The sequence below is a fragment of the Helianthus annuus genome, chromosome 1 (genome assembly GCF_002127325.2).
Source record: "Helianthus annuus cultivar XRQ/B chromosome 1, HanXRQr2.0-SUNRISE, whole genome shotgun sequence".
Lineage (NCBI taxonomy): Eukaryota > Viridiplantae > Streptophyta > Magnoliopsida > Asterales > Asteraceae > Helianthus > Helianthus annuus.
The window spans coordinates 110,438,644-110,459,397 of NC_035433.2; the positions used below are offsets into that span (position 1 = coordinate 110,438,644).

General features: G+C 35.9%; 3 protein-coding genes across 4 annotated transcripts; 1 reads left to right on the forward strand and 2 right to left on the reverse strand.

Annotated features, from left to right (window-relative positions):
• Positions 1-263: 263 nt before the first annotated feature.
• On the reverse strand, positions 264-8,232 carry LOC110873556 (NAD-dependent malic enzyme 62 kDa isoform, mitochondrial). The gene is made up of 19 exons (XM_022122509.2): positions 7,839-8,232; positions 6,553-6,649; positions 5,646-5,764; positions 5,355-5,522; positions 4,607-4,735; positions 4,399-4,459; positions 3,661-3,764; positions 3,479-3,562; positions 2,576-2,682; positions 2,371-2,482; positions 1,735-1,848; positions 1,581-1,646; positions 1,430-1,502; positions 1,254-1,340; positions 1,081-1,135; positions 926-997; positions 781-843; positions 593-707; positions 264-514 (listed from the first exon to the last, which is right to left on the reverse strand). The coding sequence occupies exons 1-19, from the start codon at positions 7,995-7,997 to the stop codon at positions 440-442; spliced, it is 1,860 nt and encodes a 619-aa protein (XP_021978201.1). The 5' UTR covers positions 7,998-8,232; the 3' UTR covers positions 264-439.
• Positions 8,233-8,855: 623 nt separating this feature from the next.
• LOC110938519 (30S ribosomal protein 2, chloroplastic) lies at positions 8,856-9,813 on the reverse strand. Of its 2 annotated transcripts, none has more exons than XM_022180806.2 (2): positions 9,424-9,813; positions 8,856-9,138 (listed from the first exon to the last, which is right to left on the reverse strand). In XM_022180806.2, the coding sequence occupies exons 1-2, from the start codon at positions 9,691-9,693 to the stop codon at positions 9,124-9,126; spliced, it is 285 nt and encodes a 94-aa protein (XP_022036498.1). In that variant the 5' UTR covers positions 9,694-9,813; the 3' UTR covers positions 8,856-9,123. The 2 variants fall into 2 exon arrangements, with proteins under 2 accessions (XP_022036498.1, XP_022036494.1); XM_022180802.2 differs by having other exon boundaries at positions 8,856-9,062; positions 9,424-9,790.
• A 4,712-nt stretch (positions 9,814-14,525) lies between these two features.
• LOC110928828 lies at positions 14,526-15,440 on the forward strand. Its single transcript, XM_022171875.1, has one exon. The coding sequence runs from the start codon at positions 14,526-14,528 to the stop codon at positions 15,438-15,440; it is 915 nt and encodes a 304-aa protein (XP_022027567.1).
• Positions 15,441-20,754: the final 5,314 nt, after the last annotated feature.

Genomic DNA, 20,754 nt, shown 5'->3' on the forward strand with positions numbered 1-20,754 from the left:
AACGCAGTTTGAGAATATGTTTAGCAAGTATGCGAAAACAAAGCCCGATAAGCTCACATTCGTAGAGATTTGGAACATGACGGAAGGGAATCGAGTAGCATTTGATTTCTTTGGCTGGTTGGTTCAAACAAAAACTCCGATTTTAATGCCATATTATTCACAGCCAGAGTTGCGTTGTGTACGTTTATATTGTTATGTTCAGGTTAACATGTGAAAATCATGGTACTTGTGTCCTGTTCTAAAGTTTTTAGGTGAGCCGGAAATTGAATTATCAAATCAGTCATAAAACTCGTATATTTATTTGAGATTTTATATAGTCCTCGATAGATTGTCCGGATTATATGCACGACACAACATCTTAATTCAAACGATGCAAACGCAACGAAAAAAATAAAGTCAAATTTCAATAGTCTGACTTGTTTTTTCTTCATTTTGTTCTTCAATCCTTCTTGTAAATTAGTGTCGGGTATTCGGGACTCCACATATTGTTCTCCACATAGCTTATAATCTCATCCTGCAAAACGCATCTTGTTGTAGAAACCGGTTTCTAAAATTTATATTTGTGTGGGTATTGTTTAAATTATGAGAATACCTTATTTAGCTTGCGTAGCTCACGTGCATCCATTTCACGATAACCTTCTGCTAAATCTTCTTCTATCGCTTCACTAATAACAGCAGCAGCTACCTGTTTTGTTATATCACGGATACTGCGGCACAAAGATGACAAATAAAACAAATGTTATAATTGTTTCTTTCAAATATAAAAGTATTAACTGTTACCTTGATATTGAAGGGTATATAATTCCTTTGAGGACCTCGTCTTCGGTCATGTATCCAGCTAGGCTGTTGTTTTAATTTAAAAAAAAAAAAGTTAAAGACACTCGACTAGCATAATTGTTCCGCTTTTGTAAATTTAAATAATTACCACTCGGCTGCCGCCTGTAACATGCCATCCGATACTATTCTAGAGCCCGATAGTAGAGTACCGAGACCAATGCTGCAACATTTAGTAAAGATAATAAATGAAAAAAAATATATATAAAATAATTAGAAAAATATTTACAGAAAATAAGAACTTACCCTGGAAAAAGATACATATTGTTTCCCTGATTGCAATGACCAATATGTCCATTTCCTGCAGCAATAAAAATAATAAATGTTCAAAAAAACGTCTTAAAAGATTGTTTGAAGTCGAATTGACGAATTGTTTCAATTCTAAAAGTAAAATATAAAAAAAAAATTAGAAGACGTACCGAGATCTACATCGGGAAACGGGCTTCCACTTGCAAAGACGACATTTTCTCCCACAATTGAAAATGCTTCTTCAGGGGTGCACTCAGCTGTCATGATTACAAATATAAGTAAATACAAGAATTTCATACAGTCGTACGTACATGTCAAGTTGTTTGTTTATGTGACACGAGCATACCGTTGGTTGTGGGATTTGACATTGCAAATATCGCGGGTCTTGTCGAAGTTGACCCTTTAAGTGCTTCTAATACCTTCATTTAGAGCGTAATTTAAAAACATAAAAAGATGAAAATAAGTATTAAATTATTAAAATAAATTTTAATCTATACCTCCTTAGAAAATAAACCTCCAACTGCAGACAACCCAAGGAGTACATCAGGCTTTACTTCCCGAACCTGATCCATAATATCCAACATTTGATCAATAAATAGTAATATAAAAAATAAAAATTGAGTTATTAAGGTATTTAAATTTTAAACACACCACTTCTACAAGACTGGCTCCTTCCTTCAACCCATGACGGCCAATCTCTTTGGTCTTTCTTGCAAACGGTTTTGCATCATCATCGATATTTTCACGCTCCTCGGTTACCAAACCCTAAATCATCCCAAAAACATTTTGAGGATTTATGTGGTGCGTATTTATAATGGAGAGGGGTCATGAGAAAACTCATTTTAATGAAAAAACTAAAAAACTGCAGAAAAAACGTGCTGCGGACCGCAAGAAAAATTACTTGCGGTCCGCAAGGCAAGAAACTATGTATTACACAAGTGTAATACATGATATATAACACGTGTAATAGTACGTTTTTTCCAAAAAAAAATATATATTTTTTTTTCGTATAATGCATATATATATGCAGTATATTCAAAAAATAAAAATTTTGGAAAAGAAAACAAAACAAAAGAACGTACTATTACATATGTGTAATACATCATATGTTACACATGTGTAATACTAAAAATGCCCATGCGGACCACAAGCAAATTTCCTTACGGTCCGCAGTGTGTTTTTCCAGCAGCTTTTTAGTTTTCTCATTTATAAAGAGTGTTCTCATGATCCTCTTCCTATTTATAATTGTTAATTAAATAATTATCATTTAGCTAATGATATGCGTACGTTAGCGTCAACGACCCAAAACTGACTCCCGGCAGCCTCGAATGCCAATTCGTTATTTCCCAACATTCTTGCCATTGTCTTCCTAGCAGCATTCAGTACCCCAATTCCTGCACTGCAATTATTTGCACTCTCCTATTTATTATTTTATTTTTTTATGATTACATAATTAAAAATTCACTTTAAATAAAGGAGATAAATTATAAACCTTCCGGCACCGGCCACAACAATCTTTTGTTTCGGGAAGTCGATCATTGGCTTTCCTTGTGCTCTCACGGCTCCAAGAAGACCCGCAATTGCCACTCCAGCTGTTCCCTGTAACAAAAATGTACCTTTTTTTAACATTTTCTTCGAGTAAAGTATACAGATGGTCCCTGTGATTTTCTAAAATTTTGGATTTGGTCCCTAACTTTCCAAAAGTACACGGATGGTCCTGGTGGTTTGCACTTTGTAACACATTTAGTCCCCAACTTTTGCAAAAAGTACATGGATGGTCCCTGTGGTTTGCACTTTGTCCCGCATATAGTCCCTAACTTGGACCTCCTGAAACCTTTAGATTTGTTGGCTGGGGACTAAATGTGTTACAAAGTGAAAACCACAAGGACCATCCGTGTACTTTCGAAAAGCTAGATACCAAATCCAAAATTTTGGAAAACCACATGCATAGTTTGTTAATTGCGACCATAGCGGTCGCTATAGCGCGATTTATAGCGACGCGACGTGCTGTCGCTATTTGGTTCATAGCGACGACTATCGAATTTAGCGACAGTTATTATTATTTTTTTTTATTTTTTTAATGTTATAAAGGGTTATAGCTATAAAATAGCTAGATTTATAGGTTTTTGTTAAATATACATGTAAAATAGCATATATACAAGGGTATTTTGATGTAATATACATATAAAAATTTTCAAAATTCTTTTTCTAGTGTAATCGCTATTTATAAAATAGCCGTCGCTATTTGTCGCTATTCGCTACGTAGCCTAGCCATGCCTTGTCGCTATTTGTCGCTATTCGCTATCGACAACTATGACCACATGGACTATCCGTGTTCTTTACTCTTTTTCTTCTAACTAACAATATCATGATGGGAGTTGTATCAATTGTTTACCTGCACATCATCATTAAACATTCTGTAGCTATTTCTATAGCGTTGTAGTAACTTGAAGGCCCACTTGCTTTGAAAATCTTCAAACTAATATTGAAATAAAACATCCATGAGAAAAATGGCAAATACAAAAGCCCGTTTTCGGTTTTCCCCCTGCGAATGCATTTCATGGAATAAATGATCACCTGTACTATGACGTGGGGCCAACGAGTGAACACAGCTTCCATAAACTCATCGATGACGGCAATATACTCCTCACCGTCAAGACGGTGTTGTTGCAATCCCAAATCTATACAAACGAAATACGGTAACCGGTAACATATAAAATAAGGAATTGAGTCTATCAAACGACATACATTATATTTTAGTGTGTATCATATTCCAACTATTTATTTAACTAGTAATTTTTCCCGCCGCACGTTGCAACGACCTCCAAACATACAGTAACTCGAATTTATACCGTTGAATGAAAACATATTATATTTGACCCTGTTCATTTTCTAACAAAATATACGTGAAAGACGTAGACGAACCGAGCACGTTAATAATATTAAACATGGAAACGTATTATATTTGACCTGATTCGTTTCCGAAAACATCAAAACCTAAACCAACTTGAATTTATACCGACACGTTACACGTACATAAAAATAAGCACGTGAGAAAACAGCTTTTATTTTTTAAGTTAAAGAATAATAGTACCAGGGGAGGTAAACTTGAAACTTTAGAAAGTCAAGGGGACCAAAATAACAATTTACAAAGTTTTTAGAAAGTTGAGGGGGTGTAAGTGTCAATACTGAAAGTTGAGGAAAGAATTAAAGAGTGTGGATACTATTCATACATCCACACTTTTTAATTTTTAATATATATATTAATATTAATACTTTTTTTATCAATAAATATTCAAGTATAGGGAAGCATACAGAGGGGGTCTTTAAGAAGGGCCTCATTGTTGGTTCCGACATCAATCATTATAGGGAGCACCTGTCATATGAACGGAGAAAACGTTAAGCTTAGAAAAAATAAATATGGTATGTAAGACAATAATAAAAGTGAAGATGAGAAACGAAAATAACAGGAGTATAAATATCTTGAAGAAAAAACATAGGAGTGACAAAATGCTAAAATTACTCTTTGAGGGTTTATTCCTGCAGCAGCAACGTATAAATCCAATTTTCCGATTGCAATACCGATTCCCTGAACTCCAAGATCACCAAGACCTAATATTCTACTTCCGTCAGTAACAACAATCATATCAACCTACATAAAAACAAAAAAAAAAGAGCCACATTCAAATTGATGTTAGGGCTTTTTCATAATAAAAACTTATTAAACCCGTAAATTATTATTAAAAAAAAAATAAACAGATGAACTAGGGCTGCAAAAACCGAACGTTCAACGAACAGTTCGTAAACCGTTCGGCATTTATGTTCACAAACAGTTCGTAAACCATTCAACGAGCAGTTCATAAATGAATAGAGGCTACGTTCATTCATTTATATTCGTGAACGTTCGGTAATGTGTTCGTTTATGTCCGTTTGTGTTCGATAGTTGATTAGTGTTTTTAGTTCTTATATTTTATTTAAATACTTCAAAATTTCGACAAATAAAATATTTAATAAGTATCAATGTATTATATATATTATTCATGAACGCTTGTTTGTCTTGATTTGTTTCCATTTGTGCTCTGTGCTCATGAACGTTCGTTGCCTAAAATTAACAAACGAACACGAACACGTTCATTTTCTTAACGAACGAACACGAGCATAAAATCTCGTCCAGTACGTGTTCATGAACAATTCGTTAACCCATATAGTTTCTTAACAAGGTCTTGTTTGTGTTCGTTCGGTTCGTTTGCAGCCCTAGATGTAACACATACCTGATCAGCAGGCCAATTATAAACCATGGACATCATCTCCCCACGATCAGCGGCACTGAAATACATCCCCCTTGGCCTTCTAAACAACCCACCGTATTTCTGGCAAACAAGTCCCACTGTTGGAGTGTATACTATAGGGGCATATTCCTCAATTTTCGCAATTAGAACCTGACACGTGTCATTTAAACACACATAAATCATGGCGATAGCGTTCCAAAACCACATTCATTTGTAGTTCTTTCTTGGGGATCTTAATTATGTATGTACACTCAAACCTCAAAAACCACTGACCTTATAGTACATCGTCTCATTTCGGTCATGTAGCCTGTTAAGTATTCGCCACATGGCCAAAGAATTTGTATCTGATGGTCCATCCCTAGCGTTTACCTCAAGTCTCTTCAGGTCAGCCACTGTAGATTTAACAAATTAATTCTAAATTAAATAATATTTTACACAAATAATCATTGTAGTTCCTTTATGAGGATCTAAAACATGTAAATAAAATGTGCTCTTTTTCGTTTTCTCATGCAATTTATACTCATGTGATGTGTTTTTGTGTACATCTACATATTAGTTAGATTAGACGCTATGTAGTTAATATCGCGATATTTCGGTTATCGGTCCCCTGGTGAGATATCAGTGCAAAATATCGGTACCGATACTATCTGCGATATTGACCAATATATGACTGATATTGGACCGATATATCTCCGATTTTCCCGATATCGGTACCTTTCTTCTTAGTTCTAGCATTCGTATTTCTTCTTATTGTTGCTATTAGTGTTTTAAGTCTTAGTCGTTAATTATTAGTGTTAAACGTTAGTGTTTTAAGTCTTAATCAGTTCCTACTTGCTACAATTGTTAGTGTTTTGCAAGTTGCAAAAGGTTAATTTGTTAATGGTAGGAGAGTATACTGAATTGTTAGTGTTAAATTGCTATATATATATTCAGCATGATATTAAAGCTACCGATATCCCACCGTGATTACTGATATCTCAAATATCGGTCCTTGACTGATATCCGATTTTTTACCGCATTAACTACTTGGATTAGACGTAACAATGTTCCTAATAATAAAAGTCTATGCTTATCTTGTGTATTCACTTAAATGTCTTGTGAGTGACACATCATCACCTAGACATATATAACCAAAACAACTGTTTAATTTAATCGATCACATGTAAACTTAGTAACTTACTAAACCGTTCAATTTGCTGTTCATTGCTCATGACATTCGGGGGCAAAAGTCCACGCAGTTCAAGACGATCTCTCTCGGTCATCGAGAACGCAGTTCCCTGTTAACAAAAACAGTAAAGTTTAACCAATTGGAAATTCCTGTTTTGCTTATTCAATATGTACACAACACTTGTATCTGTGACTTAATAGCAAACTCATGTCCCACTTCATCAGTGTTGTAAAAATCGGGATTAATCGGTAATCGGTAGCTCACCGGTTAAATTACACCTTGTCGGACCAAAAATCGGTAAAAATTCTTCAAAGTCGGTCAAAATCTTTGATGTATTTGAAAAATTATACGTATTAATCCAATCTGATTAATAAGTTTGAAAAAATATATATAAAATTTATGAAAATTTTGTATACTTACACACACGCATATAATGTATATATGTGTGGGCCCTTGGGGGGGCAAAAGTGAAATTGCACTAATTTTAACGTTATTTTACTAATTTCATGAAAAAAAATGTTAAAAGCGGCGGACGGTTAATCATGCATCATGTGGTGGCGTTGATAGCCTAAAGACAAAAGGGTACACACATTAATCGGCCTTTGTCCCGATTGCTGAGTGTTATGTGTCTTATGTCCAAGACTTGATGCAAAACTACTATCGAGCAGAGGGTCTCACAGGAAGCAGCATCTCTATTCCAACGGGGTAGAGGTAAGGTTGTCTACATCTTACCCTACTTAGCTTTGTTATTGGTGTGATTTACTGAGTACGATGATGACACACACACATATATAGGCAAGGGATCATTAGAGAACTTAAAAGATACTAGAAAACTTCGAGAAGGCGACTTTCAAACAAAAAAATTTATATTTTTATTTTTTCATTCTTATATGTCACTATTATTCATAGAAACTAAAAAGAAATTAAATAAATACATGTCGATAGACGAGCTACGTATATGTAACTCATGAACTACATATATATACCTTCGCAAGCTACACGTCAATCTACATATATTTTTTATTTCTATTAAGGAAATGAAAAGTAAAAGTAAAATAAAATAATTGATTTGATGATAATAGTTTTCTCGGTTTTCGTTTTCTAATGATCCTAACCCTATATATAAATTTAAAAAAATTACATATAAAATTCCAATCCGATTAATCGCTGATTTTTACAACTATGCCATTTAATCTTACTAACTCTGCAAATCATATATCATAACAACATAACAATCAATGTGCATTTGATCTGGTGTAGATCACATCCACAGTAAGACAAAGTAAGTAAAAGTTTACCTTGTTAAACCATGGATCATGAAGAATATCGAGACCTTGCTTATGAACAATGGTGGGGCGATGGCCTTCAATGGTGGTGAAAGATCTTGAAAGCCTGTACTGCAAGCATCTCATCATAGAAGAGGAAGAAAGACGAATCTGGCGAGAGAAATTCGACATTTTTGGGACGGAATCTTTGTCAGATCAAACCATAAAGTTGCTGCTGGTCTTCGAAGGTGAAAGATTTTCGGGAACCGGTTCTAGTTTTGACTACAATCAATGGAGTGGTGTCGGCCAAGATTTGAGGTCCTTACACTCCCAACCCTTTCTATCGGGTCGGGTCAGGTCGGGTTGGGTTGGAGGTGGGTCACACAGATATTGATAATGAGAGGTATGGGAATAAAAGCATATTGATTGGGTGTAAAAAGTCTTCAAATCAAGTCGAATCGTGGATAGGTTTGCTGGACCAAAATATCTGGGTTTTTTTTTCTTTTTTTTTTTTTTGTACTGTGCTTATAAATAGCACATTCCAATTTTGTCCAAACTAACCCTTTTTTCTCTACATGCTTTCAAATACATAGTTAACTTAGAGAATCTACAACGATGGTCCGGAATGGTGGTCTGGAGATCGGACGGTGATAGGTGCACGAAGAGACCGTTGGAGGTGGTGACTAGGCTGGTCTGGTGGAGCGGACGGGTATATTGTGATTATGATGGGGTCCTTTCTTTTAAATTAAAAAAACATTTTTGACTAAAAAACTATATATTTTAAATTTAAATAAAATAAAACATAAGAGAAATTAAAAAACAAACAAATATATAAATTAAAAATAAAATAAAGTAGAAAAAAACAATTTTATTAAAATTAAAAACATTACAGAAACTACACTATTAACCCTAAACAAACCACAGAGTCAAAACTAAACACACGAATTTTATTTTTTTAACTTTATTTAGTATAAAAATGATTTTAAGTATTAATTAAACTAGGTCTTTTCCCTGTGTGCCTTGCAGCACGCAAAACCGAATAATGCACTGTTTGATAACACATTTGTTTGTGCTTCGATTACTTGTACATGAATACAAACAAACATAAATACAAACAACATGTTCCTCTTGATTTCTAGTATCCTTCTTCTAGCCGCTTATTTTATGTATCTAGCCGTTGGTGTGTTGTTATTTAAAGGGTATGTGCTGCAGCCCCAAATCATCAGCACACTCCGAAACTACATGACCATTCCACAACTGCATCTCCTAAAAAACAACCCGTTACCTCCAAGAAAATCAACCATTCAGATGCATGTCATCACACTAAAAAAAACTGCACAAGTACCAAAGAGATATTAGTGTCAACGCCTACACGAAATTGTAATATTAGTTTAGCCTTAAACATGTTCCTAAGACCTATTAGACTATGTGTAAATGTAATGGGGCGGTATATCACCTGGGATTGAGCTATAGCGCCCCATAGCGCCGCCCAACATCAAAACAGGGGGCGCTATGGGGGAGAAATATGGAGTCCTCATGATGTTAATCGCGGCGCTAGGGAGGAAGATTTTTGAAATTTATAGAAGTTTTAAAATATATAAAATCCCAAATCAAATACCTCAGCTTTCTCCATGGCACCATGTTCTTCAAACACCTTCTGGAGTTCATCAATGGTTGTGGTACGAGGAATGTTACCGACATATAGTCGCTTGGCGGCTTCCGATGTGGGGTCAATTGTCGCCGACGTTTCTTCGGCAACACAAAGAAGTCTTGTGGGTTGTCTAGTGGTTGAAAGGTGGAATCTGAAACAGGTTTGAGGAAGATTAGGGTTTGATTTTGTAGAAATGGGTTTGAATGATGATGCAATGGATGTTGAAATTGTGGCCATATTGAAAACCCCTACTCAACGCAGAGATATTGCAGTTTAAATGAAGAAGGTGATGCTGAGGTGAGGAGATGGTGAATGGTGAATGATGAAACATGAAAGAGGTTTATCCTCTTGAGTAATGGATAAAACTAATATTCAAACACATATATACATAATTCATATAATCAATTCTATCTTATTAATTTCTCAAGATTACAACGTAAGTGGAACATGAAAGGGAAAGTTCGAGTTGTCACATGTTGTCTTTGTCGTACGCAGACATTGATGGTTATACAAGTTTTACAAACAAAAAGTTTTCAAATAACATGCCAAGGAAGATGGTTATTACGTTTTCTCAACATTATTTAAACCGGTTACCAAAAATATTTATTTCAAAACTTTTTCATACAAACTATGAACTCGCCAACTTTATGTTGATTTTTCGCATGTTCTTTCTCAGGTTACACGTTCAATTTATGGCACGGTTGGAATAAGAGAACCCATTGTGATTCGAGAACTTAGCGGGCGTTCAACTATCTAGAAGTCTTAGCATTTTATACTTCCGCTGTGCAATGAAGATACCAGCCAGATCGCACCAACTCTGATTTTGCGAGTGTGACAGTGCACCGGTGATAAGTATTCCTCACCGTGTCAGTTTCGTACTCTTCAGCCCAGTTGGGTATGACTTGTGTTGGACGGAGGTTTGTAGGTGGAGAGTTTGCAGGTGTAGGGTTTGTGTTAAAGTTTGTTTGAAACCCCAAGTCGTAGACAATCAAATTGCAATTGAGCCATGGTGTAGTCATACACCCAGTTCAACTCCTAATATGTTTGAGGATTTAGATCATCAAATTCTTCCGGAGGTGGTGGGTTTGAATGTCGAGGATAGGAGATTGAAATAGGTGGAGGGCTTGCGATATGAGGATCTAAAAGGAGTGATCGCCTAGGCCTTTGTGCTAGTGGAGGGTAGACTATCGTCAGTGGAGGGTTTGCGAGATAAGGATTGAAACGGGGTGATCGCCTGTGGTTCGACGATCTGACTGCAACATTTTGATTAAAACCGCCACCCATAACTTCGAATTAGTTTTGTATTTGTAGTGAATTATGAAGTGAGATGTGTAAATGTGGGAAAAGATGTATTCATAGAGACTGGAAAAATAGTCGTTTGAAACTAGCCATTGGAAAAGAGATGTTGGAATGGTAACCGTTTGAAAATATAATCAGTTAAAAATAAATTAATTATTATTTTTTTATTATCAAATATTTAAACTTTAACAAATAATTAATATGTATTTAATTTATAAATGAAAAATATATTTTATTAATATAAGAAAATTACAATTATTTTTATATGATTTATAAATCAAATATATAAATCGTAAATAGTTTAAATAAAAGAAAAAGTAGATGATGAGGTGGATACAGATGTGAAGGTTTGGAATGGTTTATTGTTGGATGAAAAAGTGGGGTTTAAAATGGGGGTAGTTTGCCTATGGCATTATAGCCTAATGACATATTGGGGTGAGATAAAGCTTAGGGATCATTAGGTTATGGGTTCGATTCCTACAAGAGAGGTTTTCCCAGATTTATTGTGTTTTTTCCTGAATTAATGTATATGCATTATTGCCTAATGGAGATGAATATGATCCGTATGGTTCCGCTGATGGCACAATAATACTCTAGTAATCCGTCAATAATCCAAATTCGTCGTTCAAAAAGAAAAGAAATGGTGGTAGTTTTGAGTAAAGTAAAATTCTAACCAGACAATTTGAAGATACTTTAACAAACACCAAACCAAAAAAGGCCGATAATAAAAATTAACCGATTTAGTTTACATAGGTTTGTCAATTATTTTCATGTAAACGGTTTTTCACTGATTTTGATGGACTACATTAGAATCATGATAAAATTGTCACAACAATAACCATTATTATGAGTAAACTTCCATTTTGGTCTCTGTGGTTTGACCAGTTTTGCTACTTTAGTCCAAATCTCAAATTTATTACATCTGGGTTCCTGTGGTTTGCATTTTGTTGCCATTTTAGTCCAAATTTCAAAAACCCCATTTTTTTTACTGTTACAACCTCCTATTTTGTCCTGTAGTGCATGGGCATTTTGGTCATTTTGCTTTTTGGTTTACATTTTCTTTATTAACATCATCCCCAAATAAATAAATAAATCATAATCATCATCATCCCCAAATAACTGACTCTCTCTCTCTTTTCTCTCTAAATCGATCAGATCCAGATCCACGATGCTCTCTAAATCGATCAGATCCAGATCCACCATCGTCATCGTCATCGTCATCTCCAGCGTCGTCCCTACCGAAACTCAGATCCACCATCGTCATCGTCATCTCCAGCGTCGTCCCTACCGAAACTCAGATCCACCATCGTCATCGTCATCTCTGTGTTCCTCTCTATCTCTCTCATGTTTCTCTCTCTTTCTCTTTCTAGTGGAATGTTGTTTGAAGGAGATGGTGTTGTGATTTAAGAGAGAGAGAGAGAGATGTGCGGTGGTTGCAGGGGGTGCGAGAGGGTGGTGGTGCTTGGCGTTGAGAGGGGGGTGGTGGTGGTGGCAGGTGGTGGTGCTTGGTGAGATGGTGATGACGTGTCGTTTGTTGATTTATGCAAGGTTACTTGAATCTGTGTTGGATTGGTTTTTGTTACTTGAATCTGGTGGTTACTTGAATCTGTGCTTTTTAATCATTAACTTGAACCCCCTGCATCTGCTATGATTTATTGCTGTTGTTGTTCTGGCAGTGGCATTATTATTTATTAAGTTTGTTTCAAGGCTATGATGATCAGAGTATCAGAGTATTCTGGTGGTGGTTATGATTTTTTTTGAGTAAACTGCGAGGCTGTGATGATTTCACCTAATCCGAGTCAAAATTAGGTCAACATTTGAGATTTTCCGCAGCTTGGCGTGGCAGAATCAGAGGAGGGCAAGTGCGCTTGCAACCTCTGTTTGCAGCCATGGCGGTTTTGATTTGTTGTTGGAGCCTCGTTTCTTTTTACAAATCGGTTTTTGATTTTCTTGAAGATGATGTTCTTGATTTTCTGGATTTTCTGGGTTTTGATGATGATGTTTGATGATGTTCTTGAAGATACAGATCTGAGCCTCGTTTCTTTTTACAAATCGGTTTTGTTTTTGTGATGGTTTCTGGTTTTGTTCTGGGTTCTTGATTTTCTTGAAGATGATGTTCTTGATTTTCTGGGTTTTGATGATGAAGTTTGACGATGTTCTTGATTTTCTGGGTTTTGATGATGAAGTTTGATGATGTTCTTGAAGATAGATGTTATTAATTACTGAAATGTTATAATAAATTAACATGGACCAAAATGCCCCTGCACTACAGGACAAAATAGGAGGTTGTAACAGTTAAAAAAATGGGGTTTTTGAAATTTGGACTAAAATGGCAACAAAATGCAAACCACAGGGACCCAGATGTAATAAGTTTGAGATTTGGACTAAAGTGGCAAAACTGGCCAAACCACAGGGACCAAAATGGCAGTTTACTCCATTATTATTATATATATTAATTTCGAGGGACGATGGATGAATAGTAACTTTATTTTTATAACAATATATAGTTTTATTATTTTATTATTTAATATATTATACAGTTGTGTTTTAACATCCAGATTCATACAGATGTGTTTTAACAGCAAGCAGATTCATACAGCTGTGTTTTAGCATTCAGATTCATACAGTTGTGTTTTAACAGCAAACAGATTCATACAGTTGTGTTTTAATAGCAAGCAGATTGATACACTTGTGTTTTAGCATTCAGATTCATACAGTTGTGTTTTAACAGCAATCAGATTCATACCCTGTGTTTTACCATCTTTATATTGTGGGATCTATAAAAAAATTGACTTTAGCCTTGTAAACTGTTAAAACACAGCACCAAGAACATGCTGATAAATTCCAGTAATCTTATGAACAATGGAATGTGCGATGTAATGTGACATGGAATTTTAGTTAATGAACACATTGATTTCCAGATTTGAATTCGAAAATAATAAAAATTCCGAAAATCATGGAATTTTAGTTAATGAAGATACATTCCAAAAATAAAATTAAAATGTGAAATTACATGATAGCCCTTCTACTTAAAATCCCTCAATGACACATGTCCAATTCTTATTCCTTCCTAGACTTTCTAGGAAAAATAGATTTTCCACCCAACTCCTACTCTATTATTATATTTACTTTTAATAATATAACTTTTTTAAACATCTATTTCCTTTACCTTTTTTTAATAACTATTTTTTTCCTTTTTTTAACATATATTAATTTATCGATTAATTTTATACTTCTTTAATAAATTACGTTTATAACTTTTTTTTTCTAAAAACTTAAGTACGTAGTTATGCTTGATTTCTTTACCTGACATTCCGTTATAAGTTTTGTTAAAATGAAATTATACTCAAAATAAAATATTTATTTGGTATCATAAAACGGTACTTTGATAAACTAAATCGTTTTAATGGTTTGACTTTCTAAACGACATGCTTTATTTTCAAATCACGTTTGTTTTACATTATCATTTGTTCGGTTTCGACGCAACGCGCGATATAAAAAAAAAACTAGTATCATAAAAAGTAGAAAGAGATAATACAATTTTGCTTGTTCCCCTCACAATCCTGTCGTCTTCTTCTTCTTCTTCCCTCTATGTTAAAACCAAAACCTAGATTCCAAGAGAAGACAAACGCAAATTCACCATCACAATCTTTGTTATCATCGTCATGTAATGTAATCATCAATGGAGCTTTGAAGCCACCATAAATAACTGTTTAATCATCCATATAACACATACATAGATAGATACATACAGAATTTTATCTCTATACATGAGGTGTAACAACCATTACACCGATCTCAGTAGTGCTATCGGCGTATGCCCTTCTTGTCTTCGAGAACGCTTATCGTCTCTAATCTCTGCTCAACAACATATTCAAAACTTCGCCGGCACTTTGGAGAAGAATCCGCCGGAAAACTGCCGCAAATCCGATCGTTCCGATGATGCTCGTCGTCTTTATTCTCCTGCTGTGCCACGTCATCACCATAGCCACTCCGATCAACTGTTTCACCGGACACCAGAGGTAAAACAAAAACATGCTACCGCCGGTCACAACGGCGGTGATTCGAAGAAGAAACGGAGTTTTATCCGGTTGATTTCGTTTACGAATCTATTCAGATCTAGAAATCGAAATCCAATCGATTCGGTTACAGATCCTAGGGTTTCGGATTCAACTTTCGGAAAATCATGCGCTCGTAATAACGCCACGTCGTCGTGGTTCTCGATCTCGAGCATCGTCTCCGGCGATCGTTACCGCCGGAAGAAAACCGTTAGTACCGATGAACCTACAACAACCAGTCCGGTACGGCGGAAGCACGGCGAAGATCGAGGAGTGTCACCGGTAAGAAATGCTGACGTCATCATCGGAACAGATGATGAAATACGGAACGCAACAAGCGGTTACGAATCAACAGAATCGTGGAGAAACACACCGCGGCGGACACCGGCGGTCCGGCGCGGTGGCAGCAGCGGACACGTGAGGAATATATCCGGTTTAACGTTTTGTTTGAGTCCGTTGGTTCGTGCAAGCCCTAACCTGCAATGGAACCAGAAAGGATTGCCGCCGGATGTGGTGTTGCCGGACGGCGGAGCTCCGGTGAAGGCTCACCTGTCTTATACCAAATCATTCTGTGCCAATAGATCACGGAAACTTGCTGATTTGGGGAGGGTTAATCCGAACCGTTGATTTTTATGATCGATGGATGTCGTTGTAATTATAAGATTAGAATTGAGTATAGTGTATAAATTACAGATTTGGCCTAGTTGCTTTATTGAATGATGATCTTTTTTAACATAGATAATATACATTTAATCTTTCTTGGCTGGGTGGTAATTGTTTTTCCCGTGATAGAATTCTATCACTCGTTATAATATCCAAAACATCACCGTCACCACCAGTGATCACTCGTTAACTTTATCACGCGTGGTATTTTTCACGCGTTAATGTATTGTGAGTGATGGTATTATTGGGTGTTATTGAGTGTTGTGAGTAATGGGTATGTTGGGTGTTGTGTGTTGTGAGTGATGACCATTGCCACTAAAAAGGTTATGAGTGATGAAATAATGGTTGATGATATGGTGAAACTTGATTGGATGTTGTGAGTGATGAAATTTTTGCAAGTGATAACCACCCCCTCCCCCCTTAGACTTTATCTAACCAATTGTACAAATGGTTATATTGTTATTGTGGTTCGAGCTTAAACATGGTTTTGTATCGAGTGTGTCCTTGATAATGAATGATTTATTTTTTAAAAATGTTTGATTATATTCTGAAACATCGTTTTATGTTGTCCCTCATACGTAACGATCATTTTTATTTTGCATGCAAGAAGTTTATGGGTTACCTGAGAGGAGACACTGTAAAAGTTAATCCGTAATATAATTACTTTAACTGAATAACGTTCAAATGTAGTGTACTTTTATTAATAGTAAACAAGACGCCACAAAAAATGATTTAGACTATAGAGTGGGAGCCTGGAGAGGGGAGGGCAAGCCCTCCACGCCATCCACACCACCCTTAGGTGTTGCCCCATCCTAGGTGTGGAGATCTCCATGGTCGTTGCCCGCTCCTCTTCACCTTGACCCACTTTACTTTTTAGCCTATGTGCTCTTGTCCCCTTGCCTTTCATCACTCCTTCCCTTTTATGATGTGGAGAGCAAAGTCCCCAACTTTTACGTGACGTCTACGTGGCAGGGTTTGCCCTTATAACTCCATCCTATTAGGGATGCCTTTTTGACATATTCAGGCGTGCTGGTATTTCTGCTAAGAAAGAGGCACCCGTTAATTTCTTAACTGACCCGTTGGAAGGGAGATCTACCCTTTGACCAGCCGACATTTTGGTCTTTGAATGGGTAGGAGGAAAACATGTCTGTGTGGATCTAACAGGGGTTTCCCTGCTTGTGGGCTTAGGGGGTAGTGTTTTCACGGTGAGTCAGGCTGCTTCGGGTAAAGTGACCAAACACGAGAAAGTGTGCCTTGACAACCAGCACGTGTTTATCCCATTTGCTTTTTGATACTTTTGGTTTTCTGACGCTAGAGGCTGTTGACATACTTAGTCGAGTTCAAAGGGTCATGCATAGTAATGTTATGACCCCGAGATCTATGGACGTAGTTTTTAAAAGAATTAGTTTTGCTATTCAAAAAGGGGTAGCAGCGCAGCTTGTTGCCCGTTTACCAGCTATCTCGATGTAAATTCTCGTTTTCATTCTTATTCTTATTTTTATTCTATTATTTAGTAATTCTTGATTGGTGGGGTCCGTTGCTCTTGTCGTCAGGTGTGGCCTTGCGCCACCCCGCCAACTCATCAAAAATAGTGCCCTCTGGCGCCCCACCCAACACCGAGCTCGTCATTGAAAGGGTGCTAAAGTCCTCTCGCCAGCCCACTAACAGGCAAAATAGCGGCAGCATGTGGGACCCATTACTTTTCCACCAATCAGATTTCCTTTTTCTTTTTTATATTGTTTAAAAGGGGCGTTAAACCATTGCAAGGATGTTAAAGGAATGGACTTTAAAGCCCCTGTATGAGGTGGCGTCTACGTGACCCTGATATGGCGTGATAAAGCCATATACCACACCCCACGGCCTAATGGTTTGTAAGGAATGGACTTTAATGCCCCCCATATGAGGTGGTGTTTATGTGACGCTGATATGGCGTGATAAAACCCCTAGGGGCTTTATACCAAACCCTACTACCTAATTGTTTGTAATTGAGCTGCAATTATTCCTCTCTAAGTGATGTACTTTGCATTGCCAGTGCCACCATGCCAAAGAGGTTGACAAGTAAGCCCATAATAGTTGTATTATCTGAATAAAATTTGTAGTTAATTAGTGATTTTGCCTACTTTAACTATATATGTATTTAAAGTGTCAAAGTATTATTAATATCGTATTTAAAGTGTCAAAGTGTTATTAATATCGTAATCATTTTCATTAGTATATAAGAGTAGGGTTCCTACGGAAATTGTGTTTTTCCTAGAAAGTCTAGGAAGCGATCTTGTCCATCCGATTGGTGTGTTTAAGGGTTGAGATCAAATCAATGGCAATCTTGTAATAATTTACTATATTTAATAGATTGTTTTAAATGAGAAGGGGCAATTTCGTCCTTATGTGTGTTTTAAATCAATCAAAAATAACCGTCAGAGATATCACATCTCCTTAATACACGCCATTTTCCCTCTCTCTCTTTCTCTCTCTAAAATCATACCAAAAATACAACGAAAACCCTCTAAAATCATACCAAAAATACCTAAAATCATGGATCAAGATAAGAGATTTACCAACTTCTATATACGTAAGATCTTCCCAACATTGTGTTCTGTGTTTTAGTAGGCGATTAGGGTTCAATCGTGTTCTACATTGAAGTAATTGATGTTTGAAGGGAAGAGATTCAAAGAACAGATGGATTTGAACAAGATGGATGGAAGCAGAGATGAAGTCGCCGGAAGAAAAGTTGAAGTTGCTGGAAGCACAGTTTAAGTCGCGAAGAACCCTAGGTGTGTGTTTAAAATAACAAATGTTTGTAGGTATTCCGTTTGTTGTGGATGACTCTGCTTGCTTGGGCGAAATCTGCTGATGGAAAACACATTTGTATGAATCTGCTTGCTGTTAAAACACAGCTGTATGAATCTGAATTGCTGTTAAAACACAGCTGTATGAATCTGAATGATAAAACACATTTGTATGAATCTGCTTACTGTTAAAACACAGCTGTATGAATCTGAATGATAAAACACATTTGTATGAATCTGCTTGCTGTTAAAACACAGCTGTATGAATCTGAATGATAAAACACATTTGTATGAATCTGCTTGCTGTTAAAACACAGCTGTATGAATCTGAATTGCTGTTAAAACACAGTTGTATGAATCTGAATGATAAAACACATTTGTATGAATCTGCTTGCTATTAAAACACACCTGTATGAATCTGAATGCTAAAACACAACTGTATGAATCTGCTTACTGTTAAAACAAAACTGTATGAATCTGAATGCTAAAACACAACTGTATGCATCTGCTTGCTGTTAAAACACAACTGTTTGAATCTGAATGCTAAAACACAACTGTATGAATCTGAATGTTAAAACACAGTACCAAGAACATGCTGATATATTCCAGCAAGAAAACGAAGGAAAGATTGATATTAAGTGAGATAAAAAATCGAAAACAAAAAATTCCGAAATTTATGGATAGTTAGTTATTGAAGATAATTTCCTAAAATAAAAATAGATTGTGAAAGTACATAAATGCCCTTTTAGATAAAATCCTTCAATGCCACATGTCGCGTTCTTATTGCTTCCTAGACTTTCTAGGAAAACCACACTTTCCACCCAACTCCTACTCTATATAAACTAAAAAGTTATAGTTGTCATTTAGTGAGTTCAAAAGAAACAAAAAGTTTAACCCATGGTTGAGGTCATGAGTTCGAGTCTTGCGTGTAGCAAAATTATATTGTGTTGAGTCAGGGGTTTACTATAGTGGGTCTTTGCACGACGGATTTCCTTCGAAATAATGATGAGTTGGTCATTAGCATTGTTTGCATTCACGAGCGAGCGTGGGTGATCTTTTGTGATTATGGTCCGGCCTTGTTCGTCGTTAAAAAGAAGTTAACAATTTAAAAATATATTATTTTGGTTGGTTGCTTGATTTATAAGTCTAGAAAATTAATGGTTAAAGACTTTGAGGGTAGAGAGACCATAGACTCTTGCCTAGTCAAACTAGACTTTATGTCTTCTAGTCTTATTTAACAATAAAAGCTAGTAATTGTCTAATCATTTTAACTATTTTATTTTTGTATGGTTATGTTTAATATGTTTGTCTATGGTATTATAGCCTACTCATATTTTGGAGGTGTGATAAGACTTAGTAACCATTAGGTTTTGGGTTTGATTTCCATAAGGTGGGGGTTTTCTCAAATTTATTATTTCCTTCTGAATTGATGTATAGTCGTTATGCCTAGTGGAGAAGGATATGATCGGGTGGTTCCACTGATGGCACGATGATACTCTAGTGATCCAAGTTTGCTGTTAAAAAAAAATTGTTTACTGTGTTAAGAATTGTCTAATCACATTAAATATTTTCATAACCACGATATGAAGAACTTGAAAAACGACAGGATGTTTAACAATAAAAGGTCCTCGTGCTACAAAATTGTGGAAGATAAGAGTATTCATTGGTGACAATAGATCTAACTTTTATAACATTTGTTGACGTTTTTGGTGTAGTTTTGATATGGGATCACTTGATGTTCTTGTTGTATTTGTGGCACTTTGTTTTTATCTTTTAATAAAATAGTCACCATTACAGAAAAAAAAAAAAAAAAAAAAAACTAAATTGTATGTGAAAAGTAACTTATTTAAATAGACAATTGATTTCCTCTTTACCGTCTAAAATCTAGCTAAAAAGTTAAAAATAAAAACCATATGTTCGGATTAACTTGTTAAACTCATTAATTAAACTGTCCAACTAGTCAAGCTATTTAATTAAACTTGGTTACTACTTGCCAACACGTTTAGCACGATTAGATAAAGGGGGTCGATTACACAATTTTAAGGGTGTAAATTTTGGTTGAATTTTTTACACCAATAAGTATATCGATCACGTTAGGGTTGAATAACTTAATTTGTCAACCCGCCAACCAAACACAATTGACGCACTTGGAAAACAAAGGGTTCACATAGAGAGAATGATACGAAACCCAGTAATTCAGACCCGGCACCACTTAAAATTTGAAACCCATTATTTGACCGAGGGCCCAATTAGTTTTAGTTAGGACGTGGGGTGTGAACCCACGTAGTCGGATGTGTAGGGTAAAACCTTTCCCGCTCTTTTCTTAGGTTAAGTATCGATGTCTAGGGTTTTTTGGCAGGTTAATTTTGATTATCGCAAATTGTTTGTAATTTGGAGATTTACCCATCTCGAATTGGGTCGTTTAATTCAACAATTTAAGGGGTGTTTGGGATTGCTTATTTTAGTGACTTATTAGCTTATTGACTTTTTAA

Coding starts and splice junctions, on each gene's coding strand:
- LOC110928828 (XM_022171875.1), top strand. CDS start 14,526: ATGAGGTGTAACAACCATTACACCGATCTCAGTAGTGCTATCGGCGTA.
- LOC110938519 (XM_022180802.2), bottom strand. CDS start 9,693: ATGGCCACAATTTCAACATCCATTGCATCATCATTCAAACCCATTTCT. Junction 9,063..9,423: donor GTGCCATGGAGAAAGCTGAG/GTATTTGATTTG, acceptor TAGGAGATGCAG/TTGTGGAATGGTCATGTAGT.
- LOC110873556 (XM_022122509.2), bottom strand. CDS start 7,997: ATGTCGAATTTCTCTCGCCAGATTCGTCTTTCTTCCTCTTCTATGATG. Junction 4,736..5,354: donor ATAATTGGCCTGCTGATCAG/GTATGTGTTACA, acceptor GTTTTTATGTAG/GTTGATATGATTGTTGTTAC. Junction 3,563..3,660: donor GGCCCCACGTCATAGTACAG/GTGATCATTTAT, acceptor TTTCAATATTAG/TTTGAAGATTTTCAAAGCAA.